Raw genomic sequence first — 27987 nt, forward strand, 5'->3', positions numbered from 1 at the left:
GCAAGCGGCGTCGTTTGGGCAGCAGCGCCAGCGGCAACTCGCAGGTTAGGGGTTGGGGGGGCACAAATTACTTGCCTTGCCCCGGGTTAGGGGGCGCAAATTACTTGCCTTGCCCCGGGTGCTGACAACTCACGCTACACCGCTGCTGCAGTTGCATGTCTGAATGGCACGCACCTGCGTCAGGCAGGAAGGTGGTTAATGCCAGTGCCTAATTAAAGGGGATTAACTCACATCGAAGTATGGTTGATTACCCGCACCCAGGATAGAAAATGCATCTCCACGACGGAGTGAGCTCCCGTTGCTTGGTCCCTGCTCCTGCCAACCTAGCAGTTCAAAAGCATGTCAAAGTGCAAGTAGATAAATAGGTACCATTCTGGCGGGAAGGTAAACAGCGTTTCCATGCACTGCTCTGGTTCGCCAGAAGCGGCTTAGTCATGCTGGCCACATGACCCGGAAGCTGTACACCGGCTCCCTTGGCCAATAAAACGAGATGACCCCGCAACCCCAGAGTCGGCCACGACTGAACATAATGGTCAGGGGTCCCTTTACCTTTACCTAGCCCCCAATCATAATGACCTCCTGATTTGGGGGGGACGGGGACCACCAAGCACCTTTCCCCCAATGTGCAAAGTGGGGTTTTCTCATCAAGTTGCAGGAGGTTCCAGCAACACAGCGCTTTGTGCAAGCAAAAGCTCCTTCTTTGCAAGGGAGAAAAGCCTTGCAGGAAAACAGCCTGGAAAGACCCGCCCCCTCCCCTTATCTCAAATTCCCTTCCTCTCCTGGAAACCAGTTAGGGTTCATGTTAACCCTTACAAGCCCAAGCATCAGGATTCCCCCAATCCATCCCCTTCCTCTGTGCATTTATTCCAAGACAGGAGCCAAGTGCGAAACATGCACCCTTTGAAGCAAACCTCTTGTTTATCTTGGTACGCTGAGAGCATAGAGTCAGCCTGACCTGGCTATTGGCAGAGAATGGCAAGACTGAACAGGAAAATCAGGAGGATAAAAACTTCAATAGAGAATGGGACAATTTTAGATTGTATCTAAAAGAACACTGTAAACATTCAAACTCTTTGGCAGGCTTTAAACTACTCTGGCAATGTTGCAAAGATTTTGGATGTAATGGAAGATTGTTATTTGGATGAATTTATAATATTCAGTGGACAAAGGTATTCCAAGAATCCACAGGGGGGGGGAGCCCTAAGATTTGGAAGAATCTTGTTTTAATTTTAACTGTTGTAAGAATTTTATTTGTGTGAATGAATTTGTAAAACCAAATAAAACCTTTGCAAAACTGGTTATGGCAGAATACTTGCGAATACTCTCGACTTTTTCATTCCTACAGCAAATGGATTCTCCAGTGTGAAAACAGGAGTGAAGGTGGCATAGTTTTGTTCCATATTGCAAGCATTTAGGGGGGGAGTTTTATTATAAATATACAAAACACACATCACAAAATGCACAATATATACACGTAACAGTTAATATTATTCACTGATAAAATGTGTTTCATCAATGGGAGTTACCAAATTAATCTGCATTTATACTATCTTGTTCTGGTTTACATAGAAGTTAATATATGCAAGGTAAGATAACTTTGATATTCATATTACATTGCAGTATGATACAATAATGGCTTTCCATGTTGCTCAGAGATTTCTTTCTTTTGCCTGCCTTCGCATAAATGAGCGGATCCTGTTAACATTACCGCTGAGGCTATATCCTTTTGTGGAGGAATATAAGAGAGCCTCCATTTGGTGGCTAGAACTATTCCCACTATGTGTTTAAATAAAAGATTTACTGCTCATTCCAAGGGGTCCCTTCTTATTGTCGATTTCTTTCAGCCACTTACATACCGCTTAACATCATAGTCTCTAAGACTGGTGTGCAGTGTAGTTTAGAAGATACAAGAAAACTAAAACTAACCATAAAATCAGAACAGCTTACTTAAACGCCAGCTTTTTAAGGTCATTACTGAGCACAGGAAGCTCAACAAAACTGATCTCAGACCCTGTTTTCCAAGGGCAGTCCCAGATTTACAGAAGCCGCCCCAGTTTCTGAGTTCATCCTGGAATGTCCTCAGGAAATCCCTATTTTCATCAGAGAAATGTTGGAGGGTATGGAGTTGTGCGACCCCCCTGAGCCAAGGAGATGAGTAACTATACAACCTTTAGAAGGCTTGGGGAAGGTATAGGGACGTTTTTAAAAAGGTTTTATGTTTTTATATATATTGGAAGCAGCTCAGAGTGGCGGGGAATTAAGGACATCCCTATTTTCATTGGGAAAATGTTGGAGTGTATGTGATTTTAACTGGGAGTTCCACACAATTGGGCCTGCCACATAGCTCCTGATGGAGATGAGCCACAACATCATGAGGGATCCGAACAATGACGGCTTTGAAGACCTCCTTGATTGGGCTGGGATATAAGGAATCAGGCAGTCCTAAGAATATACTGGACCCAGGTTCTTAATACAAGAACCTTTAACTTTTCCCAGTGGGCAACCAGCGCAAGCTTTTAAACACCAGAGTCACGTGCTAGCAATAGTCTGTCCCCCGCCACCGAGACAACCAAGTAAAATATATACAGTCGCACCTTGGAAGTCAAACGCATATCCATTCCGGAAGTCTGTTCAACTTCCAAAATTTTCAAAAACCAAAACGCAACTGCTGATTGGCTGCAGGAAGCTCCATTGGACACCCGGCTTCCAAAAATAGTTCGCAAACTGGAACACTCACTTTCGGGTTTGCAGTGTTTGGGAGCCAAAACGTTTGAGAACTAAGCTGTTCGAAAACCAAGGTATGACTGTATTGCAGATACGGAACTGCCAGTATTTTCGTTCATCTGAGCTATAACGTCCTGACAGGAATAGGCGATTTTATTTTTCCACCGTGTACGAATGGCGTTTGCATTATTTTCAACAAACGGTGATAATATCGTGACTTCTGCGGTGCGAGGTACCAGCAATACAAAACACTGTAAACACTTACTTTGGGTGGTGTGCAACGTTAGTCCTGCTCAAGAGTCTAGACCCATTGGAGTTAGTGGATACGATTGTGTTCATTAGTTTCGGAGAATTTACTCTGAGTAGGACTTAGTTGAATGCAACTCTTTGAGATTAACAGAGAGATGTTTGGCCCATTGCCAGTATAAATATGTATATTTCCAATGAGGAGACTGAAGACACGTCTCACACAGAAGGGCATCTCTGGAAGACATTTCCTGCCTATAACGTCACTACCTGTCAATGAAGACAATATTGAGCTAGATGGATCAATGCTCTAACTTGGTATTGATTTAATTCTTTTGATATGTCAGCAAAAATTGAAAGCTCGCTTCTGGACCACCGTGTTGTGTCAGCAACTAACTGAAAACAAAGATTGCTTGAGAACTTTAATAAAACAACGTATTTACAGATCTCTGCCATGGCTGCAGAACAGCTACAGTCAAACCTTGGTTGTCGAACGTAATCTGTTCCAGAAGCCCGTTCGGCTTCCGAAATGTTCCAACATCCAAGGCGTGGCTTCCGATTGGTTGCAGGCTGCGTTGGACGTTCAGCTTCCGGAAAACGTTCCAAAACTGGAGCATTTACTTCCGAGTTTCCGTCATTCGGGAGCCGAAATGTTCGAAAACGGAGGCATTTGGGATCCAAGGTTTAACTGTATTATACTCAAGTTTGACTCTAGAGTGAAATTTATCTCGCTCGGATTCCTTTTCATATGTCCACGGTAAGGATTTCAAAGGAATCCTGGAACAGCTCATCTCCAAGCTCTTGTACGATTTCCCCTGAGTGAGATTTTTGTGTGTGACAAGTGAGATGTACCTTCCGAGTGAAGCTCTTTCCACACTCCAAGCACTGATACGGTTTCTCCCCGGTGTGGATTCTCTGATGACAGCGGAAGTTTGTGCTCCTATTGAAGCTCTTTCCACATTCCAAGCATTGGTACGGTTTCTCCCCAGTGTGAATTCTCTGATGACAAGCAAGGTCTTTGTTCAAGCGAAAGTTCTTCCCACATTCCAAACACTGATACGGCTTCTCCCCTGTGTGGATTCTTTGATGGCAAGTGAGGTCCTTGTTCAGAATAAAGCACTTTCCACAGTCCAAACATTTATAGGGTTTCTCCCCTGTGTGAATCCGATGATGAGACGTGAGATATTTCTTCTGACTGAAGCTCTTTCCACACACCAAGCACTGGTAGGGTTTCTCGCCTGTGTGGATTCTCTGATGACCGCGGAGGTTTGTGCTTCGAGTAAAAGTCTTTCCGCACTCCGTGCATTGGAACGGCTTCTCCCCCGTGTGAATGATCTGGTGATAAGCAAGGTCTCTGTTCAGACTGAAGCTCTTTCCGCATTCCAAACATTTGTATGGTTTCTCCCCATTGTGGCTTCTCTGATGGTTTGTGAGACTTGCACTCAGTCTGAAGCTCTTTCCACACTCCAAGCATTTATACGGCAACTGTCCGGTGTGCGTTTTGCTCTTTTTGCATCTGTCTCTTTCCGATGACACCTTTGGGAGTCGATCACGATTATGCTGAGTTTCCCATTCGCCGCCTGCTGTAATGAAGACAGGGAAAGTGATAAGAGCTGGGGAAGAAATTGAGCCTCCATTCACCAAGGAAACAGAATGACACTTTGCAATAAAGGTCACTGCAATATACGGAAGGCAAATTTTCACACATTTTGTTGATTGGCATTTACTGGCAACCAGCATATATTGCACGATGATAGTCTAGATGACACTGGGGGTCCCTTCCAATTCTACATTTCTATGATTGTAATTTGTTGTTGGGGGGGGCTATTGGGTTGTTTTTATTTTTATTATATATTTTGTGGTTTTATATCTTGATTTTATTCTGTGGACCACCCTGAGACCCCTGGGTATAGGGCAGTATATAAATAATAATAATAATAATAATAATAATAATAATAATAATAATAATAATAATAATACAGTGGTACCTCAGGTTACATACGCTTCAGATTAAATACGCTTCAGGTTACAGACTCTGCTAACCCAGAAATAGTACCTCGGGTTAAGAACTCCTTCAGGATGAGAACAGAAATCGTGCTCCGGCGGTGCAGCAGCAGCAGGAGGCCCCATTAGCTAAAGTGGTGCTTCACGTTAAGAACAGTTTCAGGTTAAGAACGGACCTCCGGAACGAATTAAGTACTTAACCCGAGGTACCACTGTAATAAATAATAATAATAATAATAATAATAATAATAATAATAATAATAATAATGAAGTCCAATAATAATAATAATAATGAAGTCCAACCCCCTCCAATGCAGGGATCTTTTTGCCCAATGTGGGGCTTGAACCCACAACCCATTAGATTAAGAATCTCAGGTTCTACCAACACAGAGAACTGTCCTCATAATGTTTATGGAGCCCGTGTGGTGTAGTGTAATGGTTAGAGCATTGGACTCCAAGCCTCCTGAAATTCCCTGCAACTGGTATGCTATAAACCTAAGAACTGAAACTATTTACAGAACTATATGGAACAACTTTACATTTACAGAGCAAAATATCCCCTTGAATTACATACCCAGCACATGGAACCTTACGAAAGGACAATACGAGTGGACTCTCCCTGCCCTGATTACAGCAAAAAGACTGATACTGATGAATTGGAAAAATAAAAATGCGGCTCCCTTCTGCGATTGGATTGAAGACGTATACAAACTCGCAGCATATTTACAACTTGCATGTAAACGCAGACTTGCCATGGGCAAATTCAATGATATTTGGAATTTATTCTTACAAATGCAGTGGTACCTCGGGTTACAGACGCTTCAGGTTACATACGCTTCAGGTTACAGATTCCGCTAACCCAGAAATAGTACCTCGGGTTAAGAACTTTGCTTCAGGATGAGAACAGAAATTGTTATCTGGCGGCGCGGCGGCAGCAGGAGGCCCCATTAGCTAAAGTGGTGCTTCAGGTTAAGAACAGTTTCAGGTTAAGAACGGACCTCTGAAACGAACTAAGTACTTAACCCAAGGTACCACTGTACTGTAATAGGTCTAAGATCTGGTGAAGTACAATAATGACCTGGTAAAATATACAGTTTGGGGTTATTTCACCTCCCCCCTTTATTTTCCCGTCTGCTTCTCTTCTCCCCCCCCCCTTTTATTTACGTCTCACCATGTTTAGTGCATGTATAATTATGTACTTTTTGAATGTTCAATAAAGATGTTTTTTTTAAAAAACCAAAAAATACATATATAAGGAGCCTGCTGGACCCAGCATCTTGTTCTCACAGTGGCCAAAGGATGCCTGCCGGAAGCCCGCGAACAGGACCTGAGGAAAGGGCACTCTTGCCGCGCAGGGTTTCTAGCAACTGGTTTTTGGTAGCACTATTCTCTCCACACTGTGGAGGCCGAGCAAAGCCATTATGCCAGTCTTCTCCATGAATGCTGGACCTGGATGAAGTCTGTCAGAGACCTGGGTTCAGCTCCCAGCTCAGAAGGCATGCAGAGCCGAGGCTGTTTTTAAATGCTTCCCTCAAAAAGATAAGCTTGCAGTCGCTGAATTTAATGTGACTTACTTCTGAGTAGACATGGTTAGAACCGCACTACCCAAAATATGGTTGGAGTGTGGAAATGTGCAAAAGAAATTACGCGTTCCTTATTTTCCCAGCCAGGGAAATAGAGGGGCTTACCAAAAGAGGCCACCATCCCATAATTCTCCTCCATAACTTCCCTGTGTAGAGCTTTCTGGTCAGGATCCAGCAGAGGCAACTCCTCCTCTGTGAAAAACACAGCCACCTCTTCAAATGACACTGGACCCTGAAAAAAGAGAGAGAGAAATGTTTGCTGCTTTATAGATCACATAAAAGATGATCTACTAGCTGAATCCAAAAGGCTCACCCAGGAAAGGCAGCTGGATATTATCCTGCATAATTTGGGGGTGGGGAGAGACATTTGCAGCCTTCCTAGCCGTGGAGACTGGTCTATTTTGGAAAATGGGGCGCTGCCCTCCCCAACAATCCCAGTCTCTCCTGCCTGGGTTAGTTAAAACTGAGGTGGAATAGCAAATCGACCTCCTCCTCCTCCTTAGGCCCAATGTTCCCCCTTGTAGGACTTAGCAGGGAGGAGGAAGAATTAGTTGGAGCTGCCTGTTATTGACTCTGCCGTCACCCGCTGTTGGCTCCCTGCCTTCTACCCCATATATATAGTTTTCAATTTAACAACAAGAGTCTCCTTTACATTTGTATCTTTCATTTCGACTTCCCTCCACTCCTTCTCTGCTTACGTAGTGAATTTGTTTAATTACACTGTACCTCCCCCATAACATCTTTTAGATAGATAGATGATAGTGTTAGAATTCCTGCTCCATGACTGCAGTCATGGGATTGTTGTCTTTCACATTGACTCCACAGAGTGGGAAGTGACGGAAACAGGATGTTTGTGTTATTGTGTTCCGTGAAGTGGGACTATTGTCCTTTGTTCTCTCTCTCTTTGCTGTCTGACGCTAGAGAGGGAGGGAGCCATGTTGCAGTGCTCCGTGTGTGTTTATATGTAAATAAAGTAGATTAGCCAAAATGCTGAGTTGCTGAGGTCTGCCACGAAAGTTGCACAAACTCTGCCGATCCCTAAGTGTGCCGGTGTCGGTTGGCATCAGTTGCTGTGATGTTCGGGCAGAAGAAAGCTTTTGAAGCTCCCGAACGAACGACCAGGAGGGAGAAAACATGCCAGTCGGGCATGTGTCTCTGCCAGGGTCCTACTCGAGTGTAGGCTGAACTCCTGACAAATAGATGGATAGATAGATAGATCTTCTTTCCCCCCAACTGCTTGATTTTATATTAATCCTGCTAATGTATTTAGTTGTTTACAATGATTCTTTTTAAAAATATATGTAACATCCCCATTCTTTAATAAAAACACTTTTTTCTTGATTAATAATAATAATAATAATAATAATAATAATAATAATAATTTATTTATACCCTGCCCATCTGGCTGGGTTTCCCCAGCCACTCTGGGCGGCTTCCAACAGAGTATTAAAATACAATAGTCTATTAAACATTAAAAGCTTGCCTAAACAGGGCTGCCTTCAGATGATTTCTTATCCCCGTAAGTTTTGCCATTTCTACATATTCCATTAATTTTGCCTGCCATTCTTCCTTGGTTGGGACGGTATCTTGCTTCCATCTCTGCGCATAAAGCATCCTGGCTGCTGTGCTTGCATACATAAGTACAGTGGTACCTCGGATTAAGAATTTAATTCATTCTGGAGGTCAGTTCTTAACCTGAAACTGTTCTTAACCCGAGGTACCACTTTAGCTAATGGGGCCTCCTGCTGCCGCTTCTGTTCTCATCCTGAAGCAAAGTTCTTAAGCCGAGGTACTATGTCTGGGTTAGCGGAGTCTGTAGCCTGAAGCATCTGTAGCCCGAGGTACCACTGTAGTTTCTTCCGGTCTTTTGCTATATCCTGTCCTATTATCCCTCAGAGAAAGGCTTCTGTTTTTTTAAAAAATAAAGGTTGCCTTCAACCCCCACCCACCAGTCCCAAGGAGTACCAGCAACCACTGCTTCCTTGCCTGCAGTTTTGACTGAAGCAAAGACTCACAGAATTGTAGAATTGGAAGGGAACCCGAGGGTCATCTAGTCCAACCCTCTGCAACACAGGAATCTTTTTGCCCAACGTGGGGCTTGAACCCACAACGCTCAGATTAAAAGTCTTGTGCTCTACTGACTGAACTATGCAGTTAAAAAGAATAAAAGAGGTTCATTCTAGGCCTAAGGAGGCAAGAGGGGTGGGACAGACGCAGCCAGCGATATTTCTCCATACCGGCCGAGCTCCTGTGTCTGCTGCTTCTCCTCCAGGACACAGAAGAGTTGACTGAGTAAGCATTCCTGGTATCGCTCCATCGCCTGTCAGAGACAAAGATGAAAGGAGGTCGGTAGGAGGTGCTCGTCTCAGTTACAATGCGCATCTAAGTTACCATATTTTTAAGACGCACTTTATTCCTCTTGAAAACGAAGGGGAAATGTCTGTGCGTCTTATGGAGCGAATGTGTGGGTCCTGGAGCTAAATCGCCGGAGTGCGGCATGCTCCTGAGCTGCTCTTTGGGGCTGGCGGGGGAAACCCCAGGTGCCGGCAGAGCAACCGGGACTTCCCCCGCCAGCCTCCACAGGGCATCAGGGAGCCTTCATCCCACTGCCCTGCGGAGGCTTCGCGAGGCTATCCCTGGCTTTTGCGGGAGGTGGGGGAAGGGACAGAGCACGCGGCTCTGTCCCTTCCCCCACCTCCCAGAAAAGCCCCCAAGAGTCATGCTCCCTTTAAAGAGCGCACGGCTCTTGTGGGAGGAAAGCCAGTAGGCTTGCTTTCACTGAAGCCAGGAGGGCAAGAGGGATCGGTGCGCACCCGCTTGCTCTCCTGGCTTCAGGGATAGCCCCGCAAAGTCTCCTGAATGAAGATGGGGGAGCGCTCCCTCTTCGCTCAGGAGGCTTTGCGTTGCTTTTTTATTTGTTTTCCTCCCCTAAAAACTAGGTGCATCTTATGGTCCAGTGCGTCTAATAGAGCAAAAAATATGGTGCATGTGGGTGCTACAAAAAAATATTTAGCTGTTGCATGCATTTCTGGATGTTTATACCCATTTTACAGGTCGGTGGTGTGGAAACAACTCTCTCCCCATCTGGGCTCTTGGATACAAAAATACCAAGCTTTTCAGGATGATGGCATTTCTGAGGCTGGAGACAAGAGTGTTACCCCATTGAAAAAGAAATAAAAAAAGATGAAAGCAGCCCACAGATTTACAGTCGTACCTTGGAAGCCGAACAGCTTAGTTCCCAAACGTTTTGGCTCCCAAACGTCACAAACCTGGAAGCCACTGTTCCGGTTTGCGAACTATTTTTGGAAGCCGAACATCCGACAGGGCTTCCAATTGGCTGCAGGAACTTTCTGCAGCCAATCAGAAGCCGCGTTTTGGTATTCAAATGTTTTGGAAGCTGAACAGACTTCCGGAACGAATTCCGTTTGACTTCCAAGGTATATTGTATAATTTATACAATACTGTATTGTATAATCAATAGAGGCAAGTCCACCTCCTTCTCCCTTACCCAGTGACCTCTGTCCGGTGCCCAACAGAATCCTCTCCGCCTCAAAGAAATCAGGAACTGCTTGTCCAAGAAGAACTTTGACCTGAAAGAGGAAAGTGTATTCAAACATAGAATGGGGAGAAGGATTGCAAAAAGAATGGCAGAAGCAAAAGCTTGGGGGTGCTGGCTATTGGATGATTCTAGGGAAAGCTGGGGAATCAGTCGAGTTCTTAAGGATTCTCAGCACCTTGGAACTACCAGGATGAAACCTTCTCACCTGTTGCTCTAACTGCTTCTTCTCCTCCGCTTGACTCAGAAGGAAACCTTCAGCCAGGGCCACTGCCTGGGAACTGGTCTCCACTCCACATTCCCTGACCCAGTTCTCCATCTCCGGGGGGAGGACAGCCAGGAACTGCTCCAAGATCACCAGGTCCAGGATCTGAGTCTTGGTGTACTGCCCTGGCTTTAGCCAACGACAGCAGAAATCGTGGAGTCGGCTGCAAACCTCTCGGGGTCCCTCGGCCTCCTGGTAGCGGAACTGCCTGAAGCGCCGGCGTTGTACGTCCGAGCTGAGGGTCTCCTCCTCATCCATGTTTTTAGGCAGTGTTCTTTCCCAGAATTCCCCACTGATAAGGGGGCCTTTTCCTGCTCTGCAAGCAGCTGTGTCTTCTTCTCCCGTCGTTGATCTGTGCTCCAAGGAAGCCTCCATGAAGGCTGAATGGTGAAATCTGCCTTCTTCTGCCAATGCCTGTCTCCAGGCAAAGACAGACAGAATTGGAGGTTCCACCACGTCCTGCCAAGCCAAAACATTTGTTTACACAAATTGTCGGAAAAGAAAGACTTATGTGGATGACTCCAGCCAGCAATCAAGTTTCATTCTAGGAGAAAAAGCAAAACTCGAAGAGAAGCTAGAGATTGGAAGAGGAGGCTGCTGTGTCTCAAGGCCACAAACCAAAACCTTCAATCTGGTTGTGGGTGAGAAGATGCAGCATCTCTCCTAGTCACGCTGCATGATCAAGTATTTATTCTTTCCTTTTCTTGCTGTTCCCCTTAAGTCCCCAGCCCTCTTTTGCCGTCGTCCCTCCCGCAGAACCTCATGGAAACATAAAAAGTCAAGTCAGACTTTTAGAAGACATCTGAAGGCAGCCCTGTTTAGGGAAGCTTTTAATGTTTGATGTAGTACAGTATTTTAATATTTTTTTGGGAAGCCGCCCAGAGTGGCAGGGGAAGCCCAGCCAGATGGGCAGGGTATAAATAATAAATTATTATTATTATTATTCTGTACCATGACATGGGCAGGTTTGCAACAGTGTAAAAAAAAACACAACGTTAAAAATCAGTTAAAACAATTTATGAGCTGAAGAATAGGGTTGATTGTTAATATACTGATAGATGTAATCTGACATATACCAGGTGTCAATGGCCTAGAACAGCCTTTCTCAACCTGTGGGTCCCCAGATGTTGTTGAGCTACAACTCCCATCACCCCTAGCTAGCAAGGCCAGAACTCACGGATGATGGGAGTTGTAGTCCAACAATATCTGGGAACCTACAGGCTGAGAACCGCTGGCCTAGAGTAAAGGAGACACCTGGGTGGGCTAAGGAAAAAGGAAAGAAGCTTCTCCCCACCTTCCTTTGCAGTTGCTGATGGGGAGGGGTGCTGGATGGGCCAGGTGCTCAGATCACCTCCCTATGGGGTGAAATGGGGGGGGTGTCCTCTGCATTCCTCTTCTCTGCATTCTCCACCCCCCCCCACATAACTTTTGGGTGTAATTATTATTATTAAACAAACTTGTATAACGCCCTATACCCGCAGGTCTCTTATATTATATTTTATCGTAATATAAAAACACAAAATAGATTACAGTGGTACCTCGGGTTAAGAACTTAATTCGTTCCGGAGGTCCGTTCTTAACCTGAAACTGTTCTTAACCTGAGCTACCACTTTAGCTAATGGGGCCTCCCGCTGCCGCCGCCACGCGATTTCTGTTCTCAACCTGAAGCAAAGGTCTTAACCCGAGGTACTATTTCTGGGTTAGCGGAGTCTGTAACCTGAAGTGTCTGTAACCTGAAGGTAACCCGAGGTAAAGGTAAAGGGTAAAGAGACCCGAACATTAGGTCCAATAGTGGCCGACTCTGGGGTTGTGGTGCTCATCTCGCTTTATTGGCCGAGGGAGCCAGCGTACAGCTTCCGGGTCATGTGGCTAGCATGGCTAAACCGCTTCCGGCGAAACCAGAGCAGCGCACAGAAACACCGTTTACCTTCCCGACGGAGCGGTACCTATTTATCTACTTGCACTTTGACATGCTTTCGAACTGCTAGGTAGGCAGGAGCAGGGACCGAGCAACGGGAGCTCACCCATCGTGGGGATTTGAACCGCTGACCTTCTGATCAGCAAGTCCCAGGCTCTGTGGTTTAACCCACAGCGCCACCCGTGTCCCTTAACCCGAGGTACCACTGCATTATTTATTAAATTTATACCCAGGGGGGTTTCAGGGTGGTTCACAGAACAAAATCGAGATATAAAACCACTAAATACCTAATAAAAACAAAAACAACAACAACACAATGAAAACAGAAACAAACCCGCCCCAATAACCTCCCTCCCCAGAACATTTTAAAAGAACATTGAATGTCAATGCAGAGGGGAATGTCAGTGCCACCCCACACCTCCCTATAGGGGGACATGCAGAGGGGTCTGTCCCATGCCAATGCCCACTTCCCTATGGGAATAAAGGGGGTGCCTCCCCTACCCCACGCCTCCCTATAGGGGGACATGCAGAGGGGTCTGTCCCATGCCAATGCCCACTTCCCTATGGGAATAAAGGGGGTGCCTCCCCTACCCCACGCCTCCCTATAGGGGGACATGCAGAGGGGTCTGTCCCATGCCAATGCCCACTTCCCTATGGGAATAAAGGGGGTGCCTCCCCTACCCCACGCCTCCCTATAGGGGGACATGCAGAGGGGTCTGTCCCATGCCAATGCCCATTTCCCTATGGGAATAAAGGGGGTGCCTCCCCTACCCCACGCCTCCCTATAGGGGGACATGCAGAGGGGTCTGTCCCATGCCAATGCCCACTTCCCTATGGGAATAAAGGGGGTGCCTCCCCTACCCCACGCCTCCCTATAGGGGGACATGCAGAGGGGTCTGTCCCATGCCAATGCCCACTTCCCTATGGGAATAAAGGGGGTGCCTCCCCTACCCCACGCCTCCCTATAGGGGGACATGCAGAGGGGTCTGTCCCATGCCAATGCCCACTTCCCTATGGGAATAAAGGGGGTGCCTCCCCTACCCCACGCCTCCCTATAGGGGGACATGCAGAGGGGTCTGTCCCATGCCAATGCCCACTTCCCTATGGGAATAAAGGGGGTGCCTCCCCTACCCCACGCCTCCCTATAGGGTGAAGCCATCCATCCCTGGACCCCCAACCAGCGGATTCCTCCACCCCCTTGACCTGCCCCGCATCCCTCCAAAGCCCAAGGGGGGGGGAGAGGGGGCCAGAGCAGGGCGACCCACCAGAGCCAAGCCCGGCAGGGAGGCGGCCAGGCAGCCCTCGGGGAAGACAAAAGCCATTTTCCCCCTCCGGGAGGGGAAGGAGTAGGAAGGCAGGAAGGAGCACCGCCAGGAGGCGCCCTTGCACCCCCCCCCTTTCCTCTCTCTACACCCGGAAGAAGCTGCCTTCCGCTCTAGGAATCCGGCTCCGCTTGTTTCCCTTAACCCTTAGACGCCCACGCGATGCTGCCTGCCTCCCAGTAGGAGCAAAGAAAGCACACGCGAGGGGCTGGGGCTTATCCTTTGGCCCAAACGCTGATCTTAAATATGATTTATTTATATATTTATTATTATTCCGCGCCCTTCTGGGGTATAATAATAATATTATACCCAGCCATTGCTGTATTATTATTATTATTATTATTATCATTATCATTATTATTACCCACTCATCTGGGTACGAATAATAATAATAATAATAATAATAATAATAATAATAATAATAATATACTCCAGCTGTTGTTGTTATGATTATGATTATTATTTCCTGCTCATCTGGGTACATATAATAATAATATTATACTCCAGTCATCATCATCATCATTATTATTTCCCCAGCCACTCTGGGCGGCTTACAGGACATATAAAACATAATAAAGCACCAAACATTAAAAACTTCCCAATACAGGTGTCTTCTAAGAGTTTATGTAGTCCTAAATTGCATACCCTCCAACATTTCTCCGATGAAAATAAGGACATCGCATTCCATAATAAGTTTACTATTTATGCTCCAGCCACTCTGGGCGGCTTCCAACATATATAAAAACATTATAAAACATTAAACTTTTTTTTAAATAAAAAAACCCCTTCCCTATACAGGATTGACTTCAGACGGCTCGGGGGTCAGATTACTCCATACCCTTTGACGTTTCTCCAATGAAAATACGGACGTCCTAAGGAAAAGTGGGACATTCCGGGATCAGATTAGAGACCGGCATGGGCTTCTCTAAATCAGGGACGTCCCTGAGACACTTGAAGGGGCAGAAGTTATTATGTGTATTTGTGGGTTTTTTGGGTGGGGTGGCGAGAGGCTCTCCTGGGGGCTCTGGGTAGTATTCAACTTAGTCCCACTCAGAATTTTTGTTCTTATTTTTATTATGTGTTTGTGCTTTTTCAATGGTAATTTTCTCACGGAATCATAGTTGGAGGGACCCCAAGGGTCATCTAGTCCAACGCGCTGCAATGCAGGAATCTCAACTAGAGCATCCATGACAGATGGCCAGCCAAACTCTGCTTATAAACCTCCAATGTTGTGAACTGCCCTGAGATCTACGGATGAAGGGGGATATACAAATTTTAACAACAACCTTGCAGAGTCAATGTGGTGTGGTGGTTATCAAGTGCTGGACTAGGACCTGGGAGACGTGGGTTCAGATCCCCCTAACTCAGCCATGAATGAAGCTCCCTGGGTGATCTTGGGCCAGTCCCTGCTGATGTTCAGGGTTGGGAGACAGAAATCCGGTATATATATGCCTGTTGTCTTTGTCCATGGAGTTTTCTTGGAAGGGATACTGGAGTGACTTGCCGGTTCCTGCTCCAGGTGGATCACGTTTGGTCAAAACTCTCCACTATGACCCGTCCATCTTGGGTGGCCCTGCACAGCATAGCTCATAGCTTCTCTGAGTTATTCAAGCCCCTTCACCACGGCAAGGCAGTGATGCATGAAGGAGAATTTACTTTCTTGGGTTCCATGATCACTGCAGATGGTGACAGTAGTCACGAAATTAAAAGACGCCTGCTTCTTGGGGAAAAAGCAATGACAAACCTAGACAGCATCTTAAAAAGCAGAGACATCACCTTGCCGACAAAGGTCTGTATAGTTAAAGCTATGGTTTTCCCAGTAGTGATGTATGGAAGTGAGAGCTGGACCATAAAGAAGGCTGATTGCCGAAGAATTGATGCTTTTGAATTATGGTGCCAGAGGGGACTCTTGGGAGTCCCATGGACTGCAAGAAGATCAAACCTATCCATTCTGAAGGAAATCAGCCCTGAGTGCTCACTGGAAGGACAGATCCTGAAGCTGAGGCTCCAATACTTTGGCCACCTCATGAAAAGAGAAGACTCCCTGGAAAGGACCCTGATGTTGGGAAAGATGGAGGGCACAAGGAGAAGGGGACGACAGAGGGCAAGATGGCTGGACAGTGTTCTCGAAGCTGCCAGCATGAGTTTGACCAAACTGCGGGAGGCAGTGGAAGACAGGAGTGCCTGGCGTGCTCTGGTCCAGGGGGTCACGAAGAGTCGGACACGACTAAACGACTAAACAACAAGGTGGGTTAGGAAGTGAGTGAGTGTGTGTATAAAAACAATTCCTATCCCACCTTTCAGGTCTCCATGCAACACCCAGGACACCTCTCTTTTTTTAAATTGCAATATGTATTTTCTTCTCTGCAATCCACTTATAAAGATAGAGGAAGCATTTATTTGATGTGCAACCCGGAAACATTTGCAAGCACCAGGATCATCTAGTCCTGCAGCACAGGAATATGCAGTTGCCCCATTCACGGCTCGAACCTGCAACCTTGGCGTTATCAGCACCAACTGAGCTATCCAGGATGAGCCTGGCGATACGGCAGGCTCTCCATTCTTCTTACGCCTTTCTCTGCAACCTTTGGAACGTAGAGAAAGTGACATGGGTGCCACTCCAAAATGGCTGCTCTCCTGGGCATGGCCAATCACAGAATGGCTGCCATATGCTGTCTCAAAATGCCAGTATCTAGTAAATCGGTAAAGGGAAACCAGTAACTTACCCCAGTGGGTAAAGGTAAAGGGACCCCTGACCATTAGGTCCAGTCGTGGCCGACTCGGGGGTTGCGGCGCTCATCTCGCTTTATTGGCCGAGGGAGCCGGCGTACAGCTTCCGGGTCATGTGGCCAGCATGACTAAGCCACTTCTGGCAAACCAGAGCAGCGCACGGAAATGCCGTTTACCTTCCCACCAGAGTGGTACCTATTTATCTACTTGCACTTTGACGTGCTTTCAAACTGCTAGGTGGGCAGGAGCAGGGACCGAGCAATGGAAGTGAACCGCTGACCTTCTGATCAGCAAGTCCTAGGCTCTGTGGTTTAACCCACAGCGCCACCCGCGCCCCACCCTAGTGGGTAGAGAACCCTTTTTCTGCCTGGGGGATCAGATATCTCCACACTTCACCCCACCAACCTGAGCCAACTTCTGACTTGTGGGCGAGCCCACCCACCTGTCAATCATTTGCTGTCATTGTTCACCTGTCCAAAGCTGGTCTATGTGGGTGGGGAGCAGGACTGATCAATCCTGCTTAGCGCTGGGCTCTGAAGCACGGAAAAGCTCCCTGTAGAGATCACTCGCACACCTAAATCAGGCGGAATGAAGCTCCCTCCTTCCCACGAGCTGATTTAAGAGATCTGTCCTGGGCCCAGTTGCGTAAGAGAGTCCACTGCAGTGAACTTTCTCATAGCCTGACATGCCAGCCGGCCAGTTTCAACACCTTCTCTATCCTCAATACAGACATTCAAGGGGCATTGTTGGAGTTGAAGGACACATTCCAGGTAGGCAGAAACACCAGGGTCATTGGGGGGGCAGGGGCTGGGGAGGGGGGCCCTGGTGTGGGGCAGGTGCCAAGCGCAGGGTAGAGTGGCCTGATGTTGCCCGCCCCCGATTTATACAATTTCTCCCGAAAGTGAACTTTATGATGGCAAGAAAAGGTCGAATGGTGAACAAAGCTCTTTCCGCACTTTGGGCATTGATAAGGTTTCTTCCCCGAATGAGTTCTCTGGTGAAAAGTGAGCTGGGACTTCTGGCCAAAGCTCTTTCCGCACTCCGAGCACTGATACGGTTTCTCCCCTGTGTGGATTCTCTGATGTTCAGTGAGACTTCCCTTTTGGATGAACTTCCTGCCGCACACAAAGCACTGATAGGGCTTCTCTGACGTGTGGATGGTTTGGTGGGTCGTGTGGTCCAAATGATGGCGGAAGTGCTTTCCATGCGCTGTGGAGTGAAGAGAGGGAAAAGGTAAGAGAGCCCAAAACATATGTTGTACACAAAACATATGTTGGAAGTGTAAAGAGAAGGAAGGCATATTCTACCACATGTGGTGGGTGTGCTTTCATTTCTGTATATACTGTGTGTTTATAGTCTTTGTAACGAGCGCAAAATATTGTCTGAAGCTCAAAATCAAAAAAACGAGTATCATGGCCAATGGGCCCATCACCTCCTGGCAAATAGAAGGGGAAGAAATGGAGACAGTGAGAGATTTTACTTTCTTGGGCTCCATGATCACTGCAGATGGTGACAGCAGTCACGAAATTAAAAGACACCTGCTTCTTAGGAGAAAAGCAATGACAAATATAGACAGCATCTTAAAAAGCAGAGACATCACCTTGCCAACAAAGGTCCGTATAGTTATAGCTATGGTTTTCCCAGTAGTGATGTATGGAAGTGAGAGCTGGACCATAAAGAAGGCTGATGGCCGAAGAATCAATGCTTTTGAATTATGGTGCTGGAGGAGACTCTTGAGAGTCCCATGAACTGCAAGAAGATCAAACCTATCCATTCTGAAGGAAATCAGCCCTGAGTGCTCACTGGAAGGACAGATCGTGAAGCTGAGGCTCCAAGACTTTGGCCACCTCATGAGAAGAGAAGACTCCCAAACTGCGGGAGGCAGTGGAAGACAGGAGTGCCTGGCGTGCTCTGGTCCATGCGGTCACGAAGAGTCGGACACGACTAAACAACGACAAACAAGGTCTTGTTCTCTTATGCTATATGTTAAGTCTGCAAGCTGCGCATATTCTGTCAGCTTAAGTTGCCATTCTTCTTTGGTTGGGACTTGGCTCGTTTTCCATTTTTGGGCTAACAAAACACGGGCCGCCACAGTGGCATACATAAATAACCTTTTTGGACACCTGGGAATTTCAGTCTGAATTATCCCCAACAAAAAGAACTCTGGTTTTTTCCGGAAAGTACTTTTAAACATTTGCTTCAATTCATTATGGATCATTTCCCAATACTCTTTTACCCTTTCACAAGTCCACCACATATGAACGTTCCCTCCACCTCTTCGCATCTTCAGCACTTATCTGATTCAGCCTTATAGATCTTAGTAAGCCTACTCAGAGTTAAAATACCATCTGTAAATCATTTTCAAGTATATCTCCTTCAAAGAATAACACGCTGTAAACTTCAAATCGCTTTTCGAAAGTTTTCTTCAGAGGTTAAAATCTATATTGTGAGGACGGCAGCTCTTCACCTCAGAGCGAGGGAAACAAAGGAGCCTTACCAAGAGAGGTGACCATCAGGCAATTGTCCTCCATGACTTCGCTATGCAGAGCTCTCTGGTCAGGATCCAGCAAAGACCACTCCTCTTCTGCAAAGAACACAGCCACATCCTCAAAGGACACAGGGCACTGATAACAAATTAAAGAAGATGTTTATTATTAACATATCATTCGTTTATAGCCTATTATTGACATTTTTGTTAGATTTTCAAATTAACATTTTTTATTAGCTTTTCAAATTTTACAAATTGTTTTAGACAACCATCGAAACATATATCTGTTGACTTCCCATCCACTTTTCCATGGTGTTCTTTTCTTGCCTTATAAAGATCCTTTATTACTTATATTTTACCCATTACAGTGGTACCTTGGTAGTTCAATAGCTTGGCTCCCGAACAAATTTGCTCCCAAACGCCGCAGACCTGGACAGGAATGTTTCGGTTTGCAAATGTTTCTCAGAAGCTGAACGTCCTACGCAGCTTCCAATTGAGTGCAGGAAGCTCCTACAGCCAATTGGAAGCCGTGCCTTGGTTTTTGAACAGTTTCAGGAGTCGAACAGACTCCCGGAAGGGATTAAATTCGAGAACCAAGATACCACTGTATATATGTTAACCTTAGATTATTAAATTACCACTTCTCATTCATCGCAATACTTCAAATCCTCAATACATTTTAACATCACCATGATTTCCCCCCCCAAATATTACAATTCTTCAAGAAATTTTTCTTCATTCTGTTCTTTAATTCTCAGTTAGTCTAGCCATTTCAGCATATTCAATCACCTTCATAAGTCATTCTTTCGTCGGGATTTCCTCTCCATTTTCACACTCAGACTATTCTGGCCACCGCCATAGCATGCATAAACAAATTAAACAATTCCTCTGGAAGCTCTGGTCTAATTATACCCAACAGAAAGGCCTCAGTTTACTTGGGAATCATCACTTTAAACGTTTTTTAACTCATTATAAATCATTTCCCAATAACCTTTTTGCCTTTCTGCAGGTCCACCACATATGAATAAAAGTTCCATCCATCATTTTACACTTCCAACAAATACCTGATCTACCTCTATACATTTTTGCAATTTTATATGCTGTTAAGTACCATCTATACATCATCTTCATGTAATTCTCTTTTAATGTACAACAATCTGTAAATTTTAAATTAACTTTCCATAGCTTCCCCTAAAGAAGATGTTTAAACTGGTTATCCCCAAAAAACCCGAAGGCTTTCTGCGAGGGGTAATTGGGACAGATGTTCTGAAGAATCTGACTTTTATATTTTTATGTATCCAACAACTCTCTACATGTGGAAATGTAAAGAGGGATTCCAACTAAAGAAGAATAGCTTCTAAAATTAATGGACTATGCTGAAATGGCGGAATTGACTGTAAAATTAAGAGATCCAAAGGACAAACTTTTTATGGAAAATCTCAGGCCTCTCTTGGACTATCTGATGAAGTATTCAAGCGACATGAAATTGTGAGCAGGATTTGAGATATGAACAGCAGAGGAAGAAAATGGTAAGATAGTGTTAAGGGGTTTGGTAATAATTATAATGCATAAAAATGTCAGGGAGGGAAGGGTGGGAAGTCAAAAAGAAAACTATAAGATAATGGTTTATTGTCTGTGGAGAAAATTTGCTTTAAAAATTCAAAACGTAATCAAAATCAATTTAAAGAAAAAACAGGACACTGGACTCGGAAGGAAGGAAGGAAGTTTTCTTACTAGGAATTTTAGGTTGAGAAATACCTAAGGATCAGAAGAGACTATTTATGTATGCTACAACAGCTGCGCGGATGCAACTTGCCCAAAGATGGAAGGAGGACAATTTACCCACAAAAGAAGAATGGTGGATAGAGATGCCGAATTGGTGAAAATGACCAGGAAAAACGGAGATCAAGAAGACAATAAATTTAATAAAGAATGGGGGGGGGATTAAGTTACTTGAAAGAACACTGTAAACAATTGAAAACACTGGAGTGCAGTGAAGTGAGAATTATGATAAAAATTGAGATTTAAGAAAATATGAATATGATAAGACTCAGTTTGAAAAGAATATCTGGGGAAACCATGGAGGGAAGTTCAGGGGTTCTGAGAATCCTATTTGTAAAATGATTATGATTTGTGTACGATAACAAATGTTTGTTGTTGTTGTTTAGTCATTTAGTCGTGTCCGACTCTTCGTGACCCCATGGACCAGAGCACACCAGGCACTCCTGTCTTCCACTGCCTCCCACAGTTTGGTCAAACTCATGCTGGTAGCTTCGAGAACACTGTCCCACCATCTCGTCCTCTCTCATGCCCTTCTCCTTGTGCCCTCCATCTTTCCCAACATCAGGGTCTTTTCCAGGGAGTCTTCTCTTCTCATGAGGTGGCCAAAGTACTGGAGCCTCCGCTTCAGGATCTGTCCTTCCAGTGAGCACTCAGGGCTGATTTCCTTCAGAATGGAGAGGTTTGATCTTCTTGCAGTCCGTGGGACTCTCAAGAGTCTCCTCCAGCACCAGAATTCAAAAGTTATAATGCTATAATGAATAAAAATGAATAATTTTTATTTTATTTTTTTTAAAGGAAGGAAGGAAGTATGGAAGTTTAACATGAAGGTCACCGACAAGCAAAATCCAGAAGACTCGGAAAGGAAAGGTGCTTCAAATCTGCCTGGCATACACGGCCTTTCTTGCATGTAGCTCAGACAGAAGCAAAGAGAAGGAAAGGGATTTGTTGAAGCTGAAAGAGGCGCACAGGAGATAAGAGGCCCCATCACTGCCACCTGCCATCTCCCCAGGGGTCCTTCCCCTTACCTGGTCTAGTGTTACAGCAGCTGCTTCCCCTCCGTCCAAAAGAAGAGGTGGCCGAACGGGTCTTGCCAAGCTCATTCCATCACCTGCTAAAAAGACAAAGGTGGTGGGAAAGCCAAGAGCCCAGGTCTCCTCCACTGCATGCAGTTTGAATGTCGAGTCCTTTTTTTCTGGACGGCTTTAAAGGAGGAATAGACACATTCTGTGGAGGAATTCTGCTCACAATAGCTATGTACAATAGCTAGTTGAAGGCAGTGTATTTCTGAATACCAGCGGCTGGGAAACCACAAGAGGAGAGAGCTTCCTTGTGTTCAGGTTCTGCTCCCAGTCTTCTCATATTAATAAATAATAATAATAATAATAATAATAATATACTGCTCCATACCCACAGATCTTAGGGCGGTTCACAGAATAAAAACAGAACATGAAACCACAAAATAAATAATCAAAATAATAAAAACCACAACGCAATAACTCGCCCCTTTCAGTTTGCGTTTCTTAGTACAGTGGAACCTTGTGTGTTGCGGACGTAATCCATGACAGAGGCACATTCACAACCTGCAGCGTTCACATCCTGAAGCGCCGCGTCTGCACGGCGTGATTTGGCGCTTCAGCGCATGCATGAGTGGCGAAACCCGGAAGTAACCCGTTCTGGTACTTCCGGGTTTCCCATGGTCTGCAACCCAAAAACACGTAACCTGAAGCATCCATAACATGAGGTATGACTGTACAGAAAGTATTGATCTGACGTGTAGAGATCTTTCCTATTCTAATTAGTTCAAGAGGGTTCTGGAAGCTGTGTGACAGAAAAAGGCAGAAGGTTAATGATGTTTGGGTTATTCCTTCAGAGAAGCTGAGTACAGCTGGCTTAACTTGGTCCTGTTATCTCTTCTGTCAAGGTCATGCTGACTATAATAATAAGGGCAGAAGGAGTCTGGGTTTCACTTTCTATCTCTCTTCCTTCTGGTGTGGTGTTCTGTATACAGTGGTACCTTGGGTTACATACGCTTCAGGTTACAGACGCTTCAGGTTACAGACTCCGCTAACCCAGAAATATTACCTTGGGTTAAGAACTTTGCTTCAGGATGAGAACAGAAATTGCGTGGCAGCAGCAGGAGGCCCCACTAGCTAAAGTGGTGCTTCAGGTTAAGAACAGTTTCAGGTTAAGAATGGACCTCCGGAACGAATTACGTACTTAATTCAGGGTACCACTGTGTAGTGTGACTAGAAGTTATTGTAAGTTTAAGTGAACTCTGCTGCAACTGGATTTCTTATGGACAGCACCAATCCTGAACGTATTGTATTTGTGACCATCATACTCATTTGCCTTCAGTAGCAGTAAAGCTCTGCTGGATGAAATATTCATTGCCTCTGGTCTATTTTTGGGGAATCTTGCAACATGTTTAAGTTTTTACTCTGCTAACTATGCGCTGGAATCTGCTCTGGATCAATATTGAGTAGAATTCCATGACACCCCCCCCAAACCCCACACACACATTTTAAAAGGGCATAGGATGTAGGATTTGGCTGGTTAGTGTGAGAACAGGATGGTGGACTAGGTGGGCCCCAGTCGTGACCCAAACGGCCTCTTCTTAATCTATTTTTATAGCCCAGTTTGGTGAAAACACAACTCTCCACCTGGGCTCTGGGCAACAAATCCAAGTGTCGCCTTTAACGTGTTCAAACGTTGGAAATAAATATGGATGAACTGTGTACAAGGGCTGTGGGGCAAGCATGTTCGCCCACGACAAGTCAGGAGAACGCGAAGGCATCCCAAAGATTTATTGCATAAACAGCGGAGGGTGTCATGGATTGGTTTGGACATGGGGGAATGGTGGAAGGAACCAGTTGGGGAACCCCTCAGGAAAGAAGACTCAGAGCCTGGAGAATGGTGGTGGGACGACGATGAGAGGTCAGAGGAAGAAGACGGGAAAGAGAAGGTATCGGAAGCTGAAGAGGTGACAGGGTTTAGTGAGCAGGAGGAGGCTGTGGCAGAGAGCAGTCCAGAATCGGAGACAGAAGGTGAAGCAGGAGAGGAGGGAGGCCAAGAGGTAGAGACGAGTCAGGCTGATGAAGAGGCATGGGTGTCTCCCCGTTGTACTATGGCAAACTCCCTCCACCTTCTGTCTCCCAGAACGAGAAGAGGGCTGAAACAGGAGAATAGGTCAAACAAAGGTGCAGTCTCTGATCGCTGGGAAAAGTCCTGGAGAGGAGCGGACTTAAGACAGTTGCGGGGGAGGCTTCAGCAACTGATTTCCTGCCTGTTAAATTGTGGGTGAACATATCACACGACACAGCGATTCTTCAAACAGCTCTTGAACTGAAGGGTTCAGCCAGCCTGCTTATATAGAGCTCCACTACAACGCAACAGTAACAACTTTCTACAACTATCCAGTCACTGTACATCACTTTCAATCCCTTATTTGCATATGTGGACCTGAGTGAAAACTATCTACAGTATCCCCCTGCTGGCCCAGGGTGAAAACTTCAGTACGTAACACTGCCAGAAGACCCAACAGGGAATGAGCTGCTGTGCTCATTAAGCTTGACATTCAGCCAAGTCTGTAGAGACAGTGTTTTTCCAGTTAACTCCAACTTCCCTTTTTAGGGAAGTTTTTAAGGATTGATGTTTTTATTATGTTTTTAGATATGTTGTAAGCCGCCCAGAGTGGCTCATTTGGGGTGCTCATTTGGCAGGGTAAAAAGCCAAGAATAAAATACAAATTATTAATGGAAATTAGAGATAGAAGCAGGTTTGCATTACCAGATCTTAAATTATATTACGAAGCAGCACATCTGGTGTGGCTCAAAGATTGGATGACTTTTAAAAATGTAAACATACTCGATATTGAAGGCTGGGACAACAGATTTATACCCAGATGGGCGGGGTATAAATAACAGAATTATTGTTATTATTTTTATTTGAACTGTGAGTGATTTACTGACCGGCACGCTTTGTGACAGAGGGAGACCCAAGTTCAAGATCATGCAACATTAATATTTACCCAACAAAGTGGCACCTCCATCACTCTCTGGCATGTTTTGCATGGGATACTCTCCAGTGGTTGATGGCGTCCTCTCTGCCTCCAGGGAATCAGCAGCCAATTCTGCAAGCAGACCCTTGGTCTGAAACAGCAAGTTGAAGTTGTAAAACAATGTGAACGCAGATCTTTGGAAGCTTCTTGGTAAAAGCTGGAGAACAATGAACCACGTTATGGAGCAATGGAGAACTTCTGAAACAACAATGGGATATTAGCTCTGCCCAAGGCACGATGGAAGCATCGGCTGGGAAAAGATAGACATAACATTTTACAAGGACAGGAAGGAACATCACCAGTGCCGGATTTAAGCTAAACAAGCTATAGCTTAGGACCCCACTCTCTTGGGGGCCTCTAAAAAAAAAAAAAGGGAAAAAAATCTGGATGTACATTTCCAAAATATAAGATAAAAAACAAATAAAATAAAACCTACAAACAGCAACGGTGTTTTGTGTTGTGTAGGCTCCTATGATATAAGTAATGGGCCCCGCCTGCTAGCCTGCTCCCTAAAATATCACTGGTTTTAGATACCTATTAGGTCCATAAATATGGGACGCAGAGTGGCACTGTGGCACAGAGCCTAGTACTTGCCAATCAGAAGGTCGGCGGTTCGAATCCCCGCAACAGGGTGAGCTCCCATTGCTCGGTCCCTGCTCCTGCCAACCTAGCAGTTCGAAAGCACGTCAAAGTGCAAGTAGATAAATAGGTACTGCTCTGGCGGGAAGGTAAAGGTCACTGTGAGAAGAGGATGATGGAGCAGATGAACCACTGGCCTGATCCAACAGGCTCTTGCTGTCCGAAAAAGCTGGCCAATTATAGCGAGTTTTAAGTTGAGCTCCCTCATGTTTTTTAGGCCCTTTGGAACAACCCTCATTCAACTGTCTCTCACCTGCTGCTCTTCCTGCTTCTTCTCCTCTGCCCGACTCAGGAGGAAACCTTCAGCCAGGGCCACCGCCTGAGAACTGGTCTCCGCTCCACATTCCCTGACCCAGTTCTCCATCTCCGGGGGGAGGACAGCCAGGAACTGCTCCAGGATCACTAAATCCAGGATCTGAGCCTTGGTGTGTCTCTCCGGCTTCAGCCACTCGTGGCAGAGACGGCGCAGTTGGCTGCAAAGCTCTCGAGGTCCCTTGGTCTCCTGGTAGCAGACATCTTTGAAGTTTCTGAACTGTTGGTGCTGTACTTTGGGATGGAAAACACCTTCGGCCGGGATCATCTTCTGCATGGTTCTTTCCCAGACGTTCTCAGTGCTTCCAATCTTGATGGTGTCGGGGCCTCTTCCTGCCACAGCAGAATCCTGCTTTTCCATCTTTGATCTGTGCCCCAAGGAAGCCCCCAGCTCTGGGAAACAAAAGATGAGTCTCCGTGACACACTGGACAATAGATATAGGACATAATATGGAACTTGAACCTCTGGGAAAAACTGTGGAAGAGTGATCTGAAGTTCACAGCATGCTACTCTTTGAAGGAGAACTACATGAAAATGGGTGGCGCTGTGGGTTAAACCACAGAGCCTAGGACTTGCCGATCAGAAGGTCGGCAGTTTGAATCCCGACAACGGGGTGAGCGTCCGTTGCTCGGTCCCTGCTCCTGCCAACCTAGCAGTTCGAAAGCACCTCAAAGTGCAAGTAGATAAATAGGTACCGCTCCGGCGGGAAGGTAAACGGTGTTTCCGTGCGCTGCTCTGGTTCGCCAGAAGCGGCTTAGTCATGCTGGCCACATGACCCGGAAGCTGTACACCAGCTCCCTCAGCCAATAAAGCGAGATGAGCGCTGCAACCCCAGAGACGGCCACAACTGGACCTAATGGTCAGGGGTCCCTTTACCTTTAGATAACATGGGGATTAGCAGCTAATAAAAGTTTGGGTTCTCTTTTGTTCGGGGCTTCCATCTTGTTCCACCTTGTGTGGCAGGTGGGAGTCCTGTCTCGACAATCTTCAATAAAGACCAAGCCTACGGGCTGCTGTTTTGCTCTGGTATTCCTGGCTGGTGTCCTTGTTTTTTTTGTCCAAGGGAGCCCTCAGATTTCTCCGTTAACAGGGCAGGGATCCTCCTAAAACGAAGGGGACCTGATTGCTTGAGCCTCCTGCAATTCCTGAGTGATGTGCGCGTAGGGCTTCTGCAGAGAATCGGAGACCAAAGCGCATAGCAGCGCATCGTTAACCTCTGGAACTCCCCTCCACAATGATCGTCCCCAACACAGACGGTTTAGAAAAGAGGATCAGACCGTGGAGGAGGTGGGGACATAGGCGCCGACTCCATGGGGCTTGAGGGGGCTCGAGCCCCCTCAAAAAAAATTTTGGGGGGGCTCAGCCCCCCCAATAATCTCGGGCGGGCGCCCTTTCAGCAGAGCGCCGCCGCCGTCCCCCGCCTCCTCCCCACCTGCTCCTTCGCCAGCCAGCCAGCCGCGCGCCCTAATCGCCAAGGCACTGCCGGAAATCCCGCGAGAACAGGGGAATCCCGACTGGCCACACCTCCCAGCCAGCCAATCGGCTGGCTGGGGGGGGCGTGGCTTGCCCTATTTAGGGCCGGAGCCACTTTATTTGCATATTCATGAGCTTATTTATTATTCATGAGCTTTCCCGGGGCCCCCCCAATATTTTTTCTAAGTCCGCGTCCCTGGGTGGGGATGTTAACAACCCCCCCTCTGCCAAGCCCCCAAGCCCCCTCCTCTCTTTGCAGCCTTGCAGTCTCCCCATCCCCTCCAGCCCTGCGACTGCCCTTCACCCAAATAATAATAATAATAATAATAATAATAAATTTTATTTATATCCCGCCCTCCCCAGCCAAAGCCGGGCTCAGGGCGGCTAACAACAATCAAATAATCAATCAAATAATCTAACATTCTAAAACATTTCATTATAACAATTAATTAAAATCAAATTAATGGCAACCGTTAAGCAAAGTTCTGTGCAGGTTGCTAGAGGAGGGAGTCAGGGAGTCGAATGCACAAAAAGTGGGGCAGGCAAGCTCACCAGATCCCAGAGCGTGGATCCCAGCGGGGGAAGAAGCAGGAAAGCCAGCGGATGGGGACGGGCATTATAAGGAGTGTTCCCTCCCCCCAAGTTCCCTCCCTCTCCAGGAAGCGAGCTCGGCTCATGTTCACCCAAAGGCCAAACTGCCGGATTCCTCTCCGGTCTCTGCTTTTCCTGCATTTCACAGAGATGCCTGCTTTGGCCACTCCTGGGGGGCTCAGACATATGCCCCCTTCCCCTGAGCAAGATGGGAGGAAACTGACTGCAAAGGTTTCTTGCGGGGGGGCGGGGAGGTTTGCAGGAAATCCCGTTCTCATCCTACCTATGCTAGATCG

The 27987-nt window shown here is 46.2% G+C and overlaps 2 protein-coding genes across 5 annotated transcripts; both read right to left on the bottom strand.

The window, feature by feature from the left end:
• Nucleotides 1-1389: 1389 nt before the first annotated feature.
• On the bottom strand, nt 1390-13708 carry LOC309527200 (uncharacterized protein). 2 transcript variants are annotated; one of them, XM_082213787.1, is made up of 6 exons: nt 13562-13708; nt 10322-10837; nt 10066-10147; nt 8795-8877; nt 6663-6789; nt 1390-4550 (listed from the first exon to the last, which is right to left on the bottom strand). In XM_082213787.1, the coding sequence occupies exons 1-6, from the start codon at nt 13616-13618 to the stop codon at nt 3715-3717; spliced, it is 1701 nt and encodes a 566-aa protein (XP_082069913.1). In that variant the 5' UTR covers nt 13619-13708; the 3' UTR covers nt 1390-3714. The 2 variants fall into 2 exon arrangements, with proteins under 2 accessions (XP_082069913.1, XP_082069912.1); XM_082213786.1 differs by having other exon boundaries at nt 1390-4553.
• A 2643-nt stretch (nt 13709-16351) lies between these two features.
• LOC309527402 (zinc finger protein 202-like) lies at nt 16352-27747 on the bottom strand. Of its 3 annotated transcripts, none has more exons than XM_082214247.1 (6): nt 27653-27747; nt 25568-26019; nt 24646-24766; nt 21644-21729; nt 18846-18972; nt 16352-17557 (listed from the first exon to the last, which is right to left on the bottom strand). In XM_082214247.1, exons 2-6 carry the CDS (start codon nt 25985-25987, stop codon nt 17082-17084), a joined length of 1230 nt encoding a protein of 409 aa, XP_082070373.1. In that variant the 5' UTR covers nt 25988-26019; nt 27653-27747; the 3' UTR covers nt 16352-17081. The 3 variants fall into 3 exon arrangements, with proteins under 3 accessions (XP_082070373.1, XP_082070372.1, XP_082070371.1); XM_082214246.1 differs by lacking the exon at nt 27653-27747 and adding an exon at nt 26504-26531 and having other exon boundaries at nt 21644-21726; XM_082214245.1 differs by lacking the exon at nt 27653-27747 and adding an exon at nt 26504-26531.
• Nucleotides 27748-27987: the final 240 nt, after the last annotated feature.

The sequence above is a fragment of the Podarcis vaucheri genome, assembly GCF_965113315.1.
Source record: "Podarcis vaucheri genome assembly, chromosome: 2".
Lineage (NCBI taxonomy): Eukaryota > Metazoa > Chordata > Lepidosauria > Squamata > Lacertidae > Podarcis > Podarcis vaucheri.

Excerpts from the sequence above, each read along its gene's own strand:
- LOC309527200 (XM_082213786.1), bottom strand. The coding sequence starts at position 13,618 with ATGGCTTTTGTCTTCCCCGAGGGCTGCCTGGCCGCCTCCCTGCCGGGC. Across the intron at positions 10,838-13,561 it reads CCCTGCCGGGCTTGGCTCTG|GACGTGGTGGAACCTCCAAT; the intron begins GTGGGTCGCCCT and ends TTGGCTTGGCAG. Across the intron at positions 10,148-10,321 it reads AGAAGCAGTTAGAGCAACAG|GTCAAAGTTCTTCTTGGACA; the intron begins GTGAGAAGGTTT and ends TTCCTCTTTCAG.
- LOC309527402 (XM_082214245.1), bottom strand. Across the intron at positions 24,767-25,567 it reads AGAAGCAGGAAGAGCAGCAG|ACCAAGGGTCTGCTTGCAGA; the intron begins GTGAGAGACAGT and ends TTGCTGTTTCAG. Across the intron at positions 21,730-24,645 it reads TGGAGGTGCCACTTTGTTGG|CAGGTGATGGAATGAGCTTG; the intron begins GTAAATATTAAT and ends TTGTCTTTTTAG.